This window comes from Rhinopithecus roxellana, chromosome 5, assembly GCF_007565055.1.
Source record: "Rhinopithecus roxellana isolate Shanxi Qingling chromosome 5, ASM756505v1, whole genome shotgun sequence".
Classification (NCBI taxonomy): domain Eukaryota; kingdom Metazoa; phylum Chordata; class Mammalia; order Primates; family Cercopithecidae; genus Rhinopithecus; species Rhinopithecus roxellana.
Window position 1 is genome coordinate 106,433,929 of NC_044553.1, and position 17,142 is coordinate 106,451,070.

Below are 17,142 nucleotides of genomic sequence, written 5' to 3' on the forward strand. Positions count from 1 at the left end.
ATTTGCAACAACATGGATAGAACTAGAGGTCATTATTTTAAGTGAAATAAGCCAAGCACAGAAAAACAAACTTCACATATTCTCATTTATTTATGGGGGCTAAAAATTAAAAGAACTGAGCTCATGGAGTTGGAGAGTAGAATAATGGTTACCAGAGGCTGAGAAGGGTAGTGGGTGGGGGGAAGTAGGGATGGTTAATGGGTACAAAATTATAGTTATATAGAATGCTAAGATCTAGTATTTGATAGCACAACAGGGTGACTACAGTCAACAATAATTTATTATACATTTAAAAATAACTAAAAGAGTATAATTTGATTGTAACACAAAAGATAAATGGTTGAGAGGATGGATACCCCATTCCCTGATGTGATTGTTATGCATTGTATGCCTGTATCAAAATATATCACGTATACCATAAATGTATACACCTACTATGTACCCATAAAAATTAAAAAATAAAAAGAAGACTGTCTTGCTAGCAGACTGACTCTAGAGACTTTCTCCCTTGTTGCTTTGGAGAAATAAGCATCCGTGTTGGGAGGCCCATATGGCAATGAGCTAAGGACAGCCTCTAGAAGGCAAGGGCAGTCCCCAGCTGACAGCCAGCAAGATGCCAGGGCCACAATCCTACAACTGCAAGGAAGTGGATCCTGGCACCATGTGACTTGGAAGTGGACCTTTCCCCATTACAGCCTCCAGATAAAAACTCAGCCTTGGCTGACACCTCAATTGTATTGCATAAGATCCAACTAAGCCATACCTGAATTCTCGACCCATAGACGTTGAAAAAATATACGTGTGTTGTTTGAAGCCCCTAAATTTACAGTAATTTATTATGTTGCAGAAAATTAATACAATTGATTTAAAAATGTGAAAGTAGAAAAAAATCTGGAGAAAATTCTTTTTTATTTTTATTTTATTTATTTTTTTATTTTTTAATTTTTTTTGAGACGGAGTCTTGCTGTGTCGCCCAGGTTGGAGTGCAGTGGCCGGATCTCAGCTCACTGCAAGCTCCGCCTCCCAGGTTCACGTCATTCTCCTGCCTCAGCCTCCCGAGTAGCTGGGACTACAGGCGCCTGCCACCTCGCCCGGCTAGTTTTTTGTATTTTTAGTAGAGATGGGGTTTCACTGTGTTAGCCAGGATGGTCTCGATCTCCTGACCTCGTGATCCACCCGTCTCGGCCTCCCAAAGTGCTGGGATTACAGGCTTGAGCCACCGCGCCCAGCCATTTTTATTTATTTTTGAGATGGATCTTGCTCTGTGGCCCAGGCTGAAGTGCAGTGGTGCCATCTCAGCTCACTGCAACCTCCAGCTCCCAGGTTCAAGCAATTCTCCTGCCTTAGCCTCCCAAGTAGCTGAGATTTAAGTGCACCACCATACCCAGCTAATTTTTTTGTACTTTTAGGAGGGACAGGGTTTCGCCATGTTGGTCAGGCTGGTCTTGAATTCACGACCTCAAATGGTCCACCCACCTTGGGCTCCCAAAGTGGGATTGCAGGTGTGAGCCACTGAACCCAGTCTGGCGAAAATTCTAAGTGAAAATTTTAATTGAAATGTGACTGGGAAAAAAAGTATTAAATATGAAAGCATTGAAAAGCAGCAGAAAAGTTTAAAATATTGGACAACAGACAAATGTACAACTTCTGAATGACTATATATAGGAATAAAAAATAAGGAAATATAAAATGAATGGTGGTCTTCTAAGTGGTGGACTTATTAATAGTTTAAACTATTAACTTTCTGAGTTTTCCAGATGTTCTACAATGAGCATGTATTACCTTTAGAATATTTAAAGAGTTTTAAGTTTTTAAAAGCAATTCTGCAAAATTTGTCACAATCCTCCATTCACTGTAAAGACGGTCACATGGGAGGGTTGCAGATCTCACTGTGCCCCTGGCAGACCCTCCTGCCACACATCTTACCTGACATATAAAAGCAAACTCAGCTGCTAGGCAGTTTCCCCAGGTTCTATATCCATGTGGATGTAATAACCACTTTCACTACCAACCCCCCCTCCCCCGCTGCCTGCTTAAGCCTGCATATTATGTGTTTGTGGTCTCTGGTCTAGAATCTGATTATCTGATGATCAATAGCAGGGCAGAGGCCTCATCTTGGTCATTCCCTTGGCCTCAGCCTGTGCCAGGATCTGGCATGCAGTGGGGCCATATCCAAATTGGAGAGAATGACTGAGATTACTGTGACCTTTTAGCTGGGCAGATTGCCACTCATGGTCCCAGGATGGGAAGCATCACTACGTTTTGCAATCATGGTCATGTGCGCATCCAAACCACCTCCCTCCTAGTACACCAAGGACTCCCCCTTCTTTACCACTCCCAGAAGAGGCTGGGAAGAAAGGAGAAAGAAAGAGAGGACAAAAATCTTTATTGAATCAAATAACCATTCTAAGGGGTCTGCAAAAACTCACTTTCAGGTGAAGGGCACCCTGGAGGTGTATCCATTTGCCTGAACAGCCTACTCTGGGTGCCCTGACAGGGGTCCTTCCTAGGGGAGGGTTAAGCTGTATATACCCAGCTCTCTGTGCCAACCCTGATGACAGCTCTTCCTGCTATGTTTAAAGTGTTTATTTTTCTCCTATTTATCCTACTTGGCTGTGAGTATCTGGAGACCTGTAAATGTGTCTCACTTATTGTCATATCCCTAGGACGTAGCACATTACCAGGTAAATAGTAGGCCTGTATGTTAAATAAATGAACAAATGCACATGTAGCTCACAGTGACAACTTGGAGAAATGCCATGTGGACAGGCCCAAGCTTATGAAAACATGCCAACCTCACCATCCTGGGGTTTAGGACCCTGGCTCAGTGCTGAGCATGTCAGACTCCCACCTACCTGGGTGGCTCCCCACCCAGGCTGCTTCATCTTTTCAAACATTCCTCCCACTTGCTCCTTCCTCCTGCCTGAACAAAGAAAGTATACAAATATTCGTTTAATGATTGAAGGCTTCTCCATGGTGCTCCCTCTCCCTCTAACTTCTCTCTCTCCAATCTGCTTTGCCCACAACACTGATACCCACAGACTCAGTTGCCTCCACATGTAGCTGCTGTCCTTTCTGACTCCTGATTAGAGTCCCAGCACTTTGGTGGCCCTGCCTACCTCAGCTTGAGCCTCTGGGGCTCACTCTGGCCACCATGGATCAAAGAAGCCACTGAAAAAGACAAATGCCACCATCCAAAGACTCCCATGCAGAGTAGGCATGGCAGGGAGGCTACAGTCTCCAGGGGATATCCCTGCTATAAATCTGTAGACCCCAGCCACCTACCCAGATGTTTTGCTTCAAGGATTGGCAGAGTCTTTCTATAAAAGGGCCAGAGAATAACTATTCTAGGCTTTGTGGGCAATACAGTCTGTTGCAACTAGTCAACCCTGCTGTTGTAGCACAAAAGCAGCCACAGCTAATTCATAAATGAACGAGCAGGGCTGTGTTCCAACAAAACTTTATTTACAAGAACAGGCATAGGCCAGATTCAGCCTATGGGCAGTAGTTTGCCAATCCCTGTCCTGCTTAACTGAGTAGGAGAGTGTGGAAATTGTCATGGTGTTTGATGTCCCTGACACCTTGAAAAGCTCAGCACATTATGCTTTATTTTAGAAGAATCTCCTGGAACCATCTCAGGAGATGCCAGACAGCTAGGAGGCTCTGAATGCCCTGATACTACAACTTAGTTGAGCCTCATCCTTGGCTATGTATCTCTTACAACCTTTCACCTTGAGAATGACAGTGGCCACCAGCACCACCCAAGTCCAAGCAGAGACTCACTCCCTTATCTTTGGCACAGACTGGCCAAGCATTGTCAAGCTTTGGGAAGAAGCACAGACCACATCTGGGATGCATGTTCTCCCATCAGTACCTGCACTGTTGGCCCCTTCCCTTATTTCAATCAACTGTGGTTCTTCCCAGCCCCAGAGTTCCAAGGTGGCAGACAGGACTCTTGTACTAGCCAACTGGAGGTCACAGCTTCATAGGAGAGTCTCTTCAACAGTGACTACCAGCACTACAAGGTCTTTGAGTCCCCAGAATAGCTGTGGGCACTGGGGTAGCATTGGTTATATGGGCAGACCAGCCACCTTCCCTGATTCTTCTTTTCCAAAATAGGAGCAAAAGTTCAGCCCTGCCTAGGGAGGGCCAAAAGAATACTGTCTAGGGAGTTTCTGGGAACCAGAGTATTTGGGGGGGTCATCTCTCAATCTTTACCTGTTTAGAGTTGGTCAGGTAGAGCTTGGCTGCTAAGTTGATGACCTGCAGCTTGACAATATCTTCCTCTGCTGTGAATGTCTTGGCCATTTTTCTTAAGACATCAGGTGCAATCCTAGGGACATGCTCACAGTACTCTCCAATGAGCCACAGGATGCTGGCTCTGGCCATGGGCACCTGTGGTTGTGGGAGAGGAGTGAAGATGGGTAAATATGGGAAAGTGGGTGGGTAGGAATGTGGACTTCCAGGGAAACAGCACTCTTCATCTGTGCTGGCCTATTATGGGTTCTCTGGAAATGGGAGTTGGGGGTGGTGGGAAAGAGAGAGGTTAAAAGGTAGACATTTCCTGGACAGCATTTCCCCTCTTCCCCAGGACTTCATTAGCATAGAGCTTTCAAGACCCTAAGTCAATCATGATGTAAAAGACTGACTTTCTGGATTCATTGTACCCTCAGTGCTTTATTTCCATGTTACTCTCCTGAATCTTTGGGAATGCCTTGTTTAGATGTTTCAGCTTAGCAGTGCAACAGAAAAATACAAGATTTGTCACTTAACCATGTTTGGCTAGAGCTTTAGAGAGAAAGCAAGAGTAGCAGTAAAGTCCATGGCACTCAGTGAAGGTCTCCAAAGGAAAGGCAAATCTTGGGTAACAAGGTCAGGATCACATGGTCCAGTGTCTCTCCTCCTCCCACCTGAAGACCTAAGGTGTGGAAGTTACTTTTGATAAGGCTAGCATATTTAATTATACAGTCTTGAAATCATGGGGAAGACCTTGAAGTGGGGAGTGAAAATGTGGCTACTCCCTCACCTGGATGTTGTCTGTAAGCTTTGCCAAGTGTTTGATGATCTCTCCATGTTGTGCTGGCTGCATCTGTAGCAATTTCTTAATGACGACCACTGACTCTGCAACCACAAGCTCTACGGAAGAAAAATGAGTGTATGGACCCCAAGACAGTCAGATAGCCATGCTCAGGTGGACAGACACACCTGCAGTGCCCCAGGCCCTTGGTTCTTTCTTTCAACCCCTTCACTTCTCTAGCAGCCCTCAGAGGTGTAGGAACACTTGGGCCCTGATCAAGACAGACAGACCAATGGACACACATCATATCTAGGCAGACTGGTGGATATCCACTGGCCAGCAGAGTCAGACCTGCAGGCAGGCATCTTCTGATCATCACGATTAGACATTCAGGCAAACACTGACCATCACGGTTGGACAGCAGCTGCACCAGGCCATTAAGGCAGGTGTCACGGACTCTGCCAATGTTAGTTGCACAGCGTCCAATGGCCTGGATTGTGGCTGCCACAAAGTCCTTGTCCATGCTGCGAATATAGGTCTGTGAGATATGACAAAGAAATGCCTCAGTGACTCTGCAGGCTTAAGTGTGACCTTCAAGAAGGCTGTGGCCCTTCATTTTATGGCTCATCATGCCAGTGACTAAGACTTGGGAAAGGGGGCGACACCTCCACCCCCAATCCAGTGATTCCTTCGCCCAAAGCTAGCCAAACGCATTGGAAGGGGAATGTAAGATAATAGCTTCTCCAGCTTTGGGCTCATAAGAGGTTTGACCCACCAGGGCACAAGGATCTGATGGGTACCTCTCCCAGGCCCTTCTGGCTGGGAGCTGGCCTGTACCTGGAATTCCCGTAGGACAGTAGGAATGTTGGTCTCATTGGCCAGGTTGGTCAGCACTTCCAGCTGCAGGGAGGGGTGGAGAGGCAGAGAGGGGTGGCCAGTGGGCTTTCTGTACTTCTATTCCAAGTACACTTCACAGACCAGAAAACAATCCTCATGACAGACCTGCATCATCCTCAGACTGATGAGGGAATTGACAGGTTATGAAACTTGTCTAAAAATCAAGAGGACCAGTTTGCCTCTTAAAGGGATTCCCTACAGAGTATGCTTACAGTATGACCATGTCACCTCCCTACTCCATTGAAAACGTAAAGTTTCCTATTGCTTTCAGGATGGAGACCATTGTATTCACCATGGTCTGTAAGTCCCTGAATGATCTGCTTGCTGTCTACCTCCCATCTCCTATCACTCTCCATCCCAATCCCACTCCACTTCCTAACCCAGGGTCTTCGCAGATGCTGTTTCCTCTGTGTGGAGCAGTTCTTCCCATTTCTGTCCCCACATACTTCATGTTCATCTCTCTGTCTTCAGCTCAAGTCTCATATCCTCCAGAAAACTTTCCCTGGCACCAGACTAGATTAGTTCTCCCTATTTTATGCCCTTATAGCTCTCCACACTTTCTTCCATATTTTGTAAATGGGCTTTTACATTTGCCTTGTGATTAGCTGCTTAATGTATCCTCCTCCCTGCATCTGTAAGCTCCACGAAGGCAAGGTCCCTGATTAGTTTGCTCCATCATGTACCCCTAGAACATAGTGGATGTTCACAAGGGTTAGGAGAATTAACTGTTGCTGAAGGAAATCACTCAATAATGAGGCAGCAGAGCAGGAATCAAATGGAGGTATGGGCTCCTGCCACTTTCCTTGTCTGTGAACGTTTGCAGGAAAGCGTGAGGGGGCAGGTGTGTGGGGGCCATAACACTGTGGGTGGAGAGAAAAGCATGAACCTTGGAGTCAGCAGAATTGTGTGGTCTGGGGCAGTTACCTCCCAGAGTCTATTTTTTTTTTCTTTTGAGATGGAGTTTCACTCATCACCCAGGTTGGACTGCAATGGCGCGATCTCAGCTCACTGCAACCTCTGCCTTCCAAGTTCAAGCAATTCTCCAGCCTCAGCCTCCCGAGTAGCTGAGATTACAGGCGCCTGCCACCACGCCTGGCTAATCTTTGTATTTTTAGTAGAGACAAGGTTTTGCCATGTTGGCCAGGCTGGTCTTGAACTCCCGACCTCAGGCAATCTGCCTGCCTCAGCCTCCCAAAGTGCAGGGATTAGGCGTGAGCCACTGTGCCCGGCCAGAGTCTATATTTTTATAAAAGGAATATAATGTACACATCCTGGGATTATTAAGAGGTCGTATCAGGTTACTTCATTTATGAAGAGTAGCAGGTGTATACCAGGTATGAGGCAAAAAGCAGTTAGTTCCCTTCTCCCCCGACCCTCCTTAGCCCAGCTCCCTGAACAAACAGCTCTAGCTGGGGCAGTCATGGGCTCCTGGGCTCTGCCTTAGAAACAGGCAGGCACCAGGGGGGCCACTGTGTGTTATTTGAGTGGGTACATGGGGTGGGGAGGGCTGGGAGCCACATGCACTTCTGTCCCTCACTCACCTTCAGGATCTTGATCTGGGTGGGGTCGGTGGACCTGATGTAGAAGCTCTTCAGGTAGGGCTCAAACATACCCTGGCACAAGAGAGGCAGTCAGGGAGCTCCACCGAAGCCCCAGGCCTGCCTCACTGCCCAGAGGCACCCCTCCTATCCTGACCTAGTACCCAGGATCCTTCCCTCCTCACCACTGCCCTCCACTCCTCAAGTCTTCCCTCGTCCACCTCAGATTTGACCAGCTCTTTCTCCAAGGTGCATCCCTTCTCAGCGGCCCCTCAGGATTCAGGCCCTGCTCCCCATCTGTGTTTGGAGCCTCCCCTGCCCCATCCTCTGCACAGCCCGGGTATTCCTCCATCTTCCCGTTCCCCAGCCCCGGTCCCAGTCCCAGCCCCGAAAGCGCCTCCGTGCCTGCAGAAGCGGCCCTCGGACAGCGAGGACAGGCTGCGGTCGCAGGCTCACCCGGCGCTTGATGGACATGGTGGCCACGTTCTGGAGCACAACGTACTGCACCTCACTGCGGAGAGGATGGGTCAGAGCACCCCGGGCCCCTCGGCTGGGGCAAGGGGCAGCGGATGAGGGGAAAAGGTGGGGCAAGTCGTTGCGGGGAGAGGACCAGTGCAGAGGGCAGGCCTGCGGTCAGTGTGGAGCGGCTGGGCAGAGGGGGAAGCGGTTGGTGGGCATGAGGGGGCGGAGCCGGGCAGCCCTTGGGGCGGGGCGTGGGACAGGGCGTGAGGCTAGGGCGGGGCTAGGGCCGGGGCGGGGCCGGGGCCGCAGCGCACCTGTGGCTGCGCAGCAGGCGCACTAGCGCCTTGGCGATGACGCCCACTTCCGCCTTGGGCGCCAGGTGGAAGTAGAGCTGCGCCACCGCCATGACCACCGCGGCGCTGCGGCTCTGCAGCAGGGGTTTGGTGTTGCGCAGCAGCAGCCGGTGGTCGGGGTCCATGATATAGGGCTTTCGAGCGGGGAGCGACGCGGCGGCCGTCTCCTCAGACCCCGCGCCCTTGGCCTCGTCCTCCTCTGAGCCGTAGAAGGCTTTCTCCGCGTTCTCCTCTAGCAGGGATTCCTGGACAGGGAGACCGACGGGCCTGTGGGCGCCTCCCTGGGACACCCTTCCGCCCGCTCTGCCGGGGCGGGGCCCACTCACGTTTTGGGTGGGGCTCAGGAACTGCGTGCGGGCGTAGCGGGTGAGCATGCTGATGATGACCACCTGGCCCCACTCCTCCACGTCGATCAGCAGGTTACAGAGTTTCCGGTAGTTTTTGTGAATCAGGTCGATGCGCTCCGGGCAGACCTCCTCGAAGGCCATCACCACGCTGCCCGCCACCAGCTGGGGAAAGAACAAAGGCGAGGGGGTGAACGCGAAGGGTGGAAGGCCGGCTGTCAGTCACCACCCCTCCCGGAGTGCCCCGATACCGCACCGTGGTCTTGTCAGCCAGAAGCTTCTCAATGACTTCTATCAGCTGATCCTTCTGGTCAGAGTCCAAACTGAGGGAGAAATCGGTAGGGGAATTTGCCACTCTCAGCCCCAGCCTTCCCAATATCTGTCCAAGCCATGCTCACCTCAGGCACCCCAACCTTATTGTTCTCCTCCATCTCTGTCAGTCCCCCAAACTGCCCTCCTCAAACCCTCTGAGAAGCAGCGGGCAAGACTTAGGAAAGGCCAGGGGTCCGTTGGGAACTTAGGAGCCAGCCTCCTGGGGAGCGTGGGACAGGGCTGGGGCATACCTGTAAAGTTTAGGGATGGCGTGGGCAGCTGTTTTCCGCACATAGGGTGACATGTCCGAGGCGGCTTCCTTGATAGCTAGCATCATGATGGGCACTATGATGGGCACACGGATGCTAGAGAGGACACGGAGGGCACTGGCACGAATCAGTTGGTTGGGGTCCTAAAGGCAGAGGTGGAGGCAGAGCTATGAAAGAGCACCAGGTGGCCGGGCGCGGTGGCTCAAGCCTGTAATCCCAGCACTTTGGGAGGCCGAGACGGGCGGATCATGAGGTCAGGATATCAAAACCATCCTGGCTAACACGGTGAAACCCCGTCTCTACTAAAAAATACAAAAACACTAGCTGGGCGAGGTGGTGTGCGCCTGTAGTCCCAGCTACTCGGGAGGCTGAGGCAGGAGAATGGCATAAACCCGGGAGGCGGAGCTTGCAGTGAGCTGAGATCCGGCCACTGCACTCCAGCCTGGGCGACAGAGGGAGACTCCGTCTCAAAAGAAAAAAAAAAAAAAAAAAGAAAGAGCACCAGGTGACCTGATGGAGGGGGACCACACCTTTGGAAATCACTGTCCCCAGCGACCACCAGTTCTTGCTTCCCTGCCCCCTGACTGGAGCCTGGATGGTGTGCCATTGCTGGGTACCTGGGGGACACTTAATTTTGGCTCTGGTTGCAGAAATCTGACACCTGAACAGGTGTTGCAATGGGTAGCTTCACTTCCAGAAAGATTGAAAAACGTTCAGAACGCCTAAAGTTGCTGAAACACCTGAAACATTTTCTGTTCCTTGCAAGGGTTTTTTTTGGGGGGGGGGTATCTGTTTTAATGCCTGAGGTGACTGCCCAGCAGATGCAGGCTGGTATCCCTTCCGGAGTTCAACCTTACACTCCTTTCTCCCAGAAATCATTGCAAAAGCTGCTGTTCTTCCACAGTGTTTAAAACAGAATAGGGGTGTAGGTCCTTCCTTTTTTTTTTTTTTTTTTTTTTTTTTTTTTGAGATGGAGTCTCACTCTGTGGCCAGGCTGGAGTGCAGTGGCACAATCTTGGCTCACTGCAACCTCCGCCTCCTGGTTTCAAGCGATTCTCCTGCCTCAGCCTTCCAAGTAGTTGGGACTACAGGCATGCACCACCACACCCAGCTAATTTTTTGTATTTTTAGTAGAGATGGGGTTTCGCCATGTTGGCCAGGCTGGTCTCGAACGCCTGGCCACAAGTGATCCGCCCACCTTGGCCTCCCAAAGTACTGGGATTACAGACGTGAGCCACCACGCCTGGCCCCAAGCCCTTCCTCTTTATTCCTATTGCATCCTATACAGAATGTATAAAAGCGTTAGTTACACTGTATTGTGATCATGGGGCTTAGGACTTCTTCCCACTATCAGCAGCAGCAGCTATATATTACAGGCACACCTTGGAGATATTGTGGGTTTGATTCTAGACCTCAACAATAAAGCAAATATCACACTAAAATGAGTTACATAAATTTTTTGTTCCCTGGTGCATACAAGTTATGCTTATAGTTACAGCTGCTTGGGAAGCTGAGGTCAGAGAATCACTTGAGCCCAGGAAGTTGGAAGCTGAAGTGAGCTATGTATGTTCACACCACTGCACTCCAAACTGAGCAACAGAGTGAGATCCTATCTCCAAAAAAAAAAAAGGAAAAAAAAAAGTTACATTTACAATATACTGTAGTCTACTAAGCATGCAATAGCATTATGTCTTAAAAACCAATGTAGGCTGTGTGTGATGGCTTGTGCCTGTAATCCCAACACTTTGGTAGGCTGAGGTAGGAGGATTGCTTGAGCCTAGGAGTTCAAGACCAGCCCGGGCAACATAGGGAGACCCCAGTCTCTACAAAAAAAAAAAAAAAAAAAAAAATTTTGAAGTCAATCCTCTTAAACTCTGCCTCTGCTTTATCAACTAGGTTTATGTAGTGTTCTAAATCCTTTGTTGTCATTTCAACAATGTTCACAGCATCTGCACCAGGAGTAGATTCCATTTTAAGAAAGGACTTTCTGTGTTCATTCATAAGAAGCAAGTCCTCATCAATTCAAGTTTTATCATGAGATTGCAGCAATTCAGTCACATCTTCAGGCTCCACTTTTAATTCTACTTCTCTTGTTATTTCCATCACATATGTAGTTACTTCCTCCACTGAAGTAGTGAACCCCTCAAAGTCATCCATGGAGTTTAGAATCAACTTCTTCCAAACTCCTGTTCATGTTAATATTTTGACCTCCTCCCATGAATCATGAATGTTCCTAATGGCACCTAGAATGGTGAATCCTTTCCAGAAGGTTTTCAATTTACTTTGTCCAGATCCATGAGAGGAATCACTATCTATGGCAGCTCTAGCTTTATGAGATGTATTTCTTAAATAATAAGACTTGAAAGTCAAAATTACTCATTGATCCATAGGCTGCAGAACTGATCTTGTGTTAGCAGGCACGAAATCATTAATCTTGTACCTCCATCAGAGCTCCAGTGAACAAATGCATTGTCATAGAGCAGTGATACTATGAAAGGAACCTTTAAGCGGTAGGTATCAACAATGGGCTTTAAAAATTCAGTAAACCATAACTGCAAACAGATATGTTGTCATGGCATTGTTGTTCCATTTATAGAGCACAGGCAGAGGAGATCTGCCATAATTCTTAAGGACCCCAGGATATTCAGAATGGTCAGTGAGCACTGGCCTCAACTTAAAGTCACTAGCTGCATTAGCCCCTAACAAGAGCCGGCCTGTTTTTTTAAAGCCAGGCATTGACTTCTCCTCTCTAGATAGGAAAGTGCTAGATGGTATCTTCTTCCAGTAAGAGGCTATTTCATTTACACTGAGCATCTCTTGTTGAACATAGTCACTTTCATCAGTGATCTTAGCTAGACCTTCTGGACAACTTGCTGTAGCTTCTCCATCAGCACTTTTGCTTCACCTTGCATTTTTTTGTTATGGAGATGGCTTCTGTACTTAAACTTCATGAACCAACCTCCACTAGCTTCCGTCTTTTCTTCTGTAGCTTCCTCACCTCTCTTAGCCATCATAGAATTGGAGAGATTTAAGACCTGCCTATGAATTAGGCTTTGGCTTAAGGGAATGTGGTAGCTGGTTTGATCTTCTATCCAGGCCACTTAAATTTTCCTATATCAGCAATAAGCCTGTCTTGCTTTCTTTATCATGTGTTTTCTGGAGTAGCACCCCAAACTTCTGGGTTCAAGTGATCCTCCCACCTCAGCCTTCCAAGTAGCTAAGACTACAGGTGCATACCACCACACCAGGCTAATTTTTAAAAAATTTTTGTAGGAAAAAAAAAAATTTTTTTTTGTAGAGATGTTCTTGCTCTGTTGCCCAGGATGGTCTTGAACCCCTGGTCTCAAGTGATCCTCCTGCCTCGGCCTCCCAAACTGCTGGGATTACAGGTGTGAGCCACCACGCCCAGCCTGGAGTAGCAATTTTAATTTCCTTCAAGGACTTTTACTTCGCATTCACAACTTGGCTAAATGTTTAAAGAAAGAGGCATAGCTTTCAGCCTATCACGGCTTTCAACATGCCTTCCTCAGTAAGCCTAACCATTTCTAGCTTTTGATTTAAAGTGAGAGATGTGTGGTTCTTCCTTTCACTTGAACACTTAGAGGCCATTGTAGGGTTATTAATTGGTCTAATTTCAATATTGTTGTGTCTCAGGGAATAAAGAGGCCCACGGTGAAGGAGATGGGGGAACAGTCAGAACACACACAACATTTATTGATTACTTTCACTTTCATCTCTGGGCATGGTTTGTGGCACCCCAAAACAATTACAATAGTAACATCAAAGATCACTGATCACCATAACATATAATAATCATTTAAAAGTTTGGAATATTGTGAGAATATTGTGAGAATTACCAGAATGTGACAGAGGCACAATGTGAGGACATACTGTTGGAAAAATGGCACTAATAGACTTGATTGATGTAGGGTTGCCAGAAACCTTCAATTTGTAAAACGTGCAATATCTGCAAAGTGCAATATCTGCAAAGTGCAATAAAATGAGATGCGTCTGTACTATTAATCTTAGAGAATGATGGGAATAGGAACACTAAAGAAGGATAGATATTACCGTGACTTTCTGAAATGGAGAAAGAAAAGATCCTCACAATTGCGGGCAAAATTGATGCTAATTCCTGACAAAATTCTGGAATTGACTTTTAAACAGATGGGTTAGAAGCATTTATTAAAAAGGAAGGAGTCTCTGTTTTCTTAGAGACAAATAGTCACATCAACTGCTAAAACCCGTTTTCCTTTTTTGTGTGTGAATATTTTATTTGGGAAATGATTATAGATTCACAGAAAGTTATCAAAAAAAATCTGTTTTCCTTTTTGATGGGGTAACTAGGCCAGTGGATATTAGTACTTTGTATCTTGATTTCAGTGATATGTTTGTGGAAGTCTCACAGCATTTCCTGCATTGCCATTTTTTAGGTAGGCCTTTTGTTTCACCTAATAGTCAAGCATTTTTAAGAAAAGAATTCACATCTGTTTTATCTCTGTGTCACCCACAACCCTTTGCACATGAAAGGTGTTATTTATTTATTTATTTATTGCTATTGAATAAGATCTTTCCTAACAAGATAGAAAAATGCCAGCTGTCTGTACAGTCAGATGGGTCTACAACTTGGTGAAATGTACTTGGGGAAGGTTTATGAAATGTACTTGGGGAAGGTTTATTAACAGATCAATGTCAACCTGGAAACACGCTATGCCTCAGTCTTTTGCCCTGGTCCAAATAGCTTATCAGTATCTTGAAAGAAGACACAAAATCAGGAGGAACATAATTAAGATTCAGAATTACCCTGGCTTGGACCCTGTGCTAAACCGATAAAATGAAATAGAGTAGGGTTTCACAGGGGGTTCAAGGGACCAACTGCACAAAGACAGGATGTAGGGAGACCTAGATTATCTGCTTGCCAGTCAGAGGTTTGATTCCATGAGGGATCTCCTAAGAAAGTGAACACGGCCCTAGCCTGGGCTGATAAAAAGAAGGGAGAAGGCTAGATTAAAATGATTGGTTCCAACATGCAGGAGAGACCAAAAGCCAGTGACAACAACAACAAAAAAACAAGTTTTAAAGGAATACATATATAGTATGATGACACCATTTACAAAACATTTTATATTGCTTAACAATATGCAAATTACTAGCTCAGGAATAAATACATATGTATGAATGATAAACAAGAGAAGATATACAGGAGGCTTTGAGAAATGTGTCATTTCTTATGCTGGATATATGGATATTCATTATATTATTCTTTATGCCTTTTGTGAACCTGTAGTAAATTTTATTTTATTTTTTAGATACAGGGTCTCCCTGTGTTGCCCAGGCTGGAGTACAGTGACTATTCACAGGCGCAGTCATAATGCAGTACAGCCTGAAATCAATTTTTTTTTCTTTTTTTTTTTTTTGAGATGGAGTCTCACACTGTCGCCTGGGCTGGATGGGCACGATCTCAGCTCACTGCAACCTCTGCCTCCCAGGTTCAAGCAATTCTCCTGCCTCAGCCTCCTGAGTAGCTAGGATTATGGGCACCTGCCACCATGCCCAGCTAATTTTTTGTATTTTTAGTAGAGATGGGGTTTCACCATGTTGGCCAGGCTGGTCTCAAACTCCTGGACCTCATGATTCGCCCACCTTGGCCTCCCAAAGTGCTGGAATTACAGGCATGAGCCACCGTGCCCGGCCTGAAATCAATTTTTAAAAATTATAGTTGTGGAGGTTTCAACAAAATATAATGGTTTAAAAAACACCCCAAATAGTAGTAGTTGTCTTTGAGATGGAGCAAGTTGCCCTGTGAAGGAGTGAGGTCCCTATCAGAAAAGATACCTGTTAGAGATGTTCTAGAGCAAAGGTTGGCATGCTACAGCCCTTGGATAAAATCTGTCTATTGCCTGTTTTTATATAGATGTATTGGAACACGGCCACACCCACTTGTTAATGGCTGCATTTGCACCATAAGGGCAAAATTAAGTAGTTGCATAGTTGAGACTATAAGGCCTACAAAACCTAAAATACTATTTGGCACTTTGCAGAAAGAAATTATCACATTCAGTTGGACTAAATGAGCTCTGATTTTCTAAAAGGGGGAAAGGGGCAGTTGGTAGAGACTACAGGTGAAAATCTGTGCAACGATTTCAGATTAGTTTTTATACTTAACCCTTAACTCAAACCGAAAGATTACTTGCCAATCTAAGATGGATTCCATGGTTTTGACTTATAAAAAGAACCCTAGCACAATGTGTGGCATAGAGACACCCAAGTATTTGCTAAATGAATGAACTGTATATGCAAGTGACCATGCTTTCTACCGTCACCCCAAAGAAGCCGACTGTCAACCCCTCTTGCTGGCCATAGCAGATTGGACAAGGGGTGGGCCCTGAATTTGAGCAGTCAATCCTATGTACCCAGTAACCTACAGAACTTCTGGATATGAAAAGATGAGCTGGACCTCTCACAATCTCTCTCACAGAAATTTGAACTAAAAGTATCCAGGCCAGGAGTAGTGGCCATGCCCGTAATCCCAGCATTTTGGGAAGCTGAGGCCACTTGAGCCCAGGAGTCCGAGACCAGCCTGGGCAACATGGTAAAACCCGGTCTCTACAAAAACTACAAAAAAATTAGGTGGGCATGGGTGGTGCATGCCTGTAGTCGCCGCTACTCGGGAGACAGAGGTGGGAGAATCACCTGAGCTCATTGGAAGGTCCAGGCTCCAGTGAGCCATGATTGCACCACTGCGCTCCAGCCTGGGCAACAGAGTGAGAATCTGTCTCACAAATAAATAAATAAAGGTATGCAAAAATAGGGGAGTTAATGGTTGTAATCAGAGCGAAAAATCTGATATGGAGAGAAAGAATGGCTTTGAAATGGCTGTCTTTACCCTCAAGATATCTTAGACTAACCAGAAAAGCCCTCAGGGGAAACTTATGCATGCACCTAACATATGTAAATTCAACTAGAAGCCTTGGGCAAAACGAAAGAAACAGTGAGAATGGTGTGGGGGATTCCGGCCACTGCTAAAGGTTGAATTCTGCCTGGCTGTGGACCACAATTCACACCTTTACACAAAGAGGGTTGAGGGGTTCTCCATTGCCAGAGACTCCCCACTCTCCAGGGGCTCAAGTGGTTCATACTAGAAGCAGCCATTACCACAGGTTCCTGGGAAGAGAGACAGGGGCCCTAGGTACCCACTTCATCTCTTATGCCCTTCTGAACCTGGCTTCCACACTCTGAGGGTCTGGCTGGCCTTTCCTGACTGTGACCCTCCCAACTTTAGGCAGGTAGAAAGGGCCCGCTCCCATGCTCATGGCCTCTCCCTGGGCCTGTTCCTCTGATAGCGCCAATGAGACCCAGGCCCTGGGAGGCAAACTGAGACCCCTGACCTTTAGGCCACGTTGGAAGGTGGAGATGGACAGCAGGGCCAGGTCTTGCTGCTCCTCAGCGTAGCGTACCAGGTACACGTAGACAAGCTTCTTCACCTTGGGGAGAGCAGGTTTCTCAGCAGAAGGCTTCTCAGCAGGGACCTGTGCCCGCCCCCCTACCCCTGGGATGTCATCTCCCCAGGCAGCTGTGGTCCATGGGGACAAATTCTTCCAGTTGGGGAGAGCACCCGAGTGTATCCAGGTCCTTTACCTTGATCCACATCCAGTTCAAGGACATGGAGAGAGTGTCTTCTCCTGGCTCAGGGACATTTCTGAGCAAGTTGGGCCTCCAGGGGCTAAATCATTTCCTTCCTCACCCCAAACTTGAGTTTGTTCCTGGGGGAGGTGGGAACAAGTGATCCCTCACCAGGTAGTGCTCACCTCTATGTTCTTACAGGCCACATTCTTCACCACCGCTGGAAACAGGTCTGAAGCATTCTTTCCTCGGGCAATCATCTGGGTGGTGGGGTCAAGGTAAGGGAAGAGGGACAAATCGGGAGGCACAGCACTAATTAGAGGGAAG

General features: G+C 47.1%; 1 protein-coding gene across 4 annotated transcripts in view; it reads right to left on the bottom strand.

Moving 5' to 3' along the window:
* Window positions 1-17,142, bottom strand: part of AP3B2 (adaptor related protein complex 3 subunit beta 2) — a 50,688-nt gene that overhangs the window by 12,898 nt on the left and 20,648 nt on the right. For 2 of the 4 annotated variants that reach the window (XM_010360836.2, XM_010360835.2), the window contains exons 3-14: window positions 17,001-17,075; window positions 16,581-16,676; window positions 9,175-9,335; window positions 8,868-8,934; window positions 8,594-8,776; window positions 8,229-8,512; window positions 7,909-7,963; window positions 7,456-7,527; window positions 5,855-5,917; window positions 5,423-5,555; window positions 5,027-5,136; window positions 4,219-4,395 (exon numbers count right to left, since the gene is read on the bottom strand). In XM_010360836.2, the coding sequence (XP_010359138.1) occupies window positions 4,219-4,395; window positions 5,027-5,136; window positions 5,423-5,555; window positions 5,855-5,917; window positions 7,456-7,527; window positions 7,909-7,963; window positions 8,229-8,512; window positions 8,594-8,776; window positions 8,868-8,934; window positions 9,175-9,335; window positions 16,581-16,676; window positions 17,001-17,075 (1,476 nt within the window). Of the gene's footprint in view, window positions 1-4,218; window positions 4,396-5,026; window positions 5,137-5,422; window positions 5,556-5,854; window positions 5,918-7,455; window positions 7,528-7,908; window positions 7,964-8,228; window positions 8,513-8,593; window positions 8,777-8,867; window positions 8,935-9,174; window positions 9,336-12,902; window positions 16,357-16,580; window positions 16,677-17,000; window positions 17,076-17,142 lie in introns of those variants that run through there. The other 2 variants (XM_010360838.2, XM_030930658.1) reach the window with 2 other exon arrangements.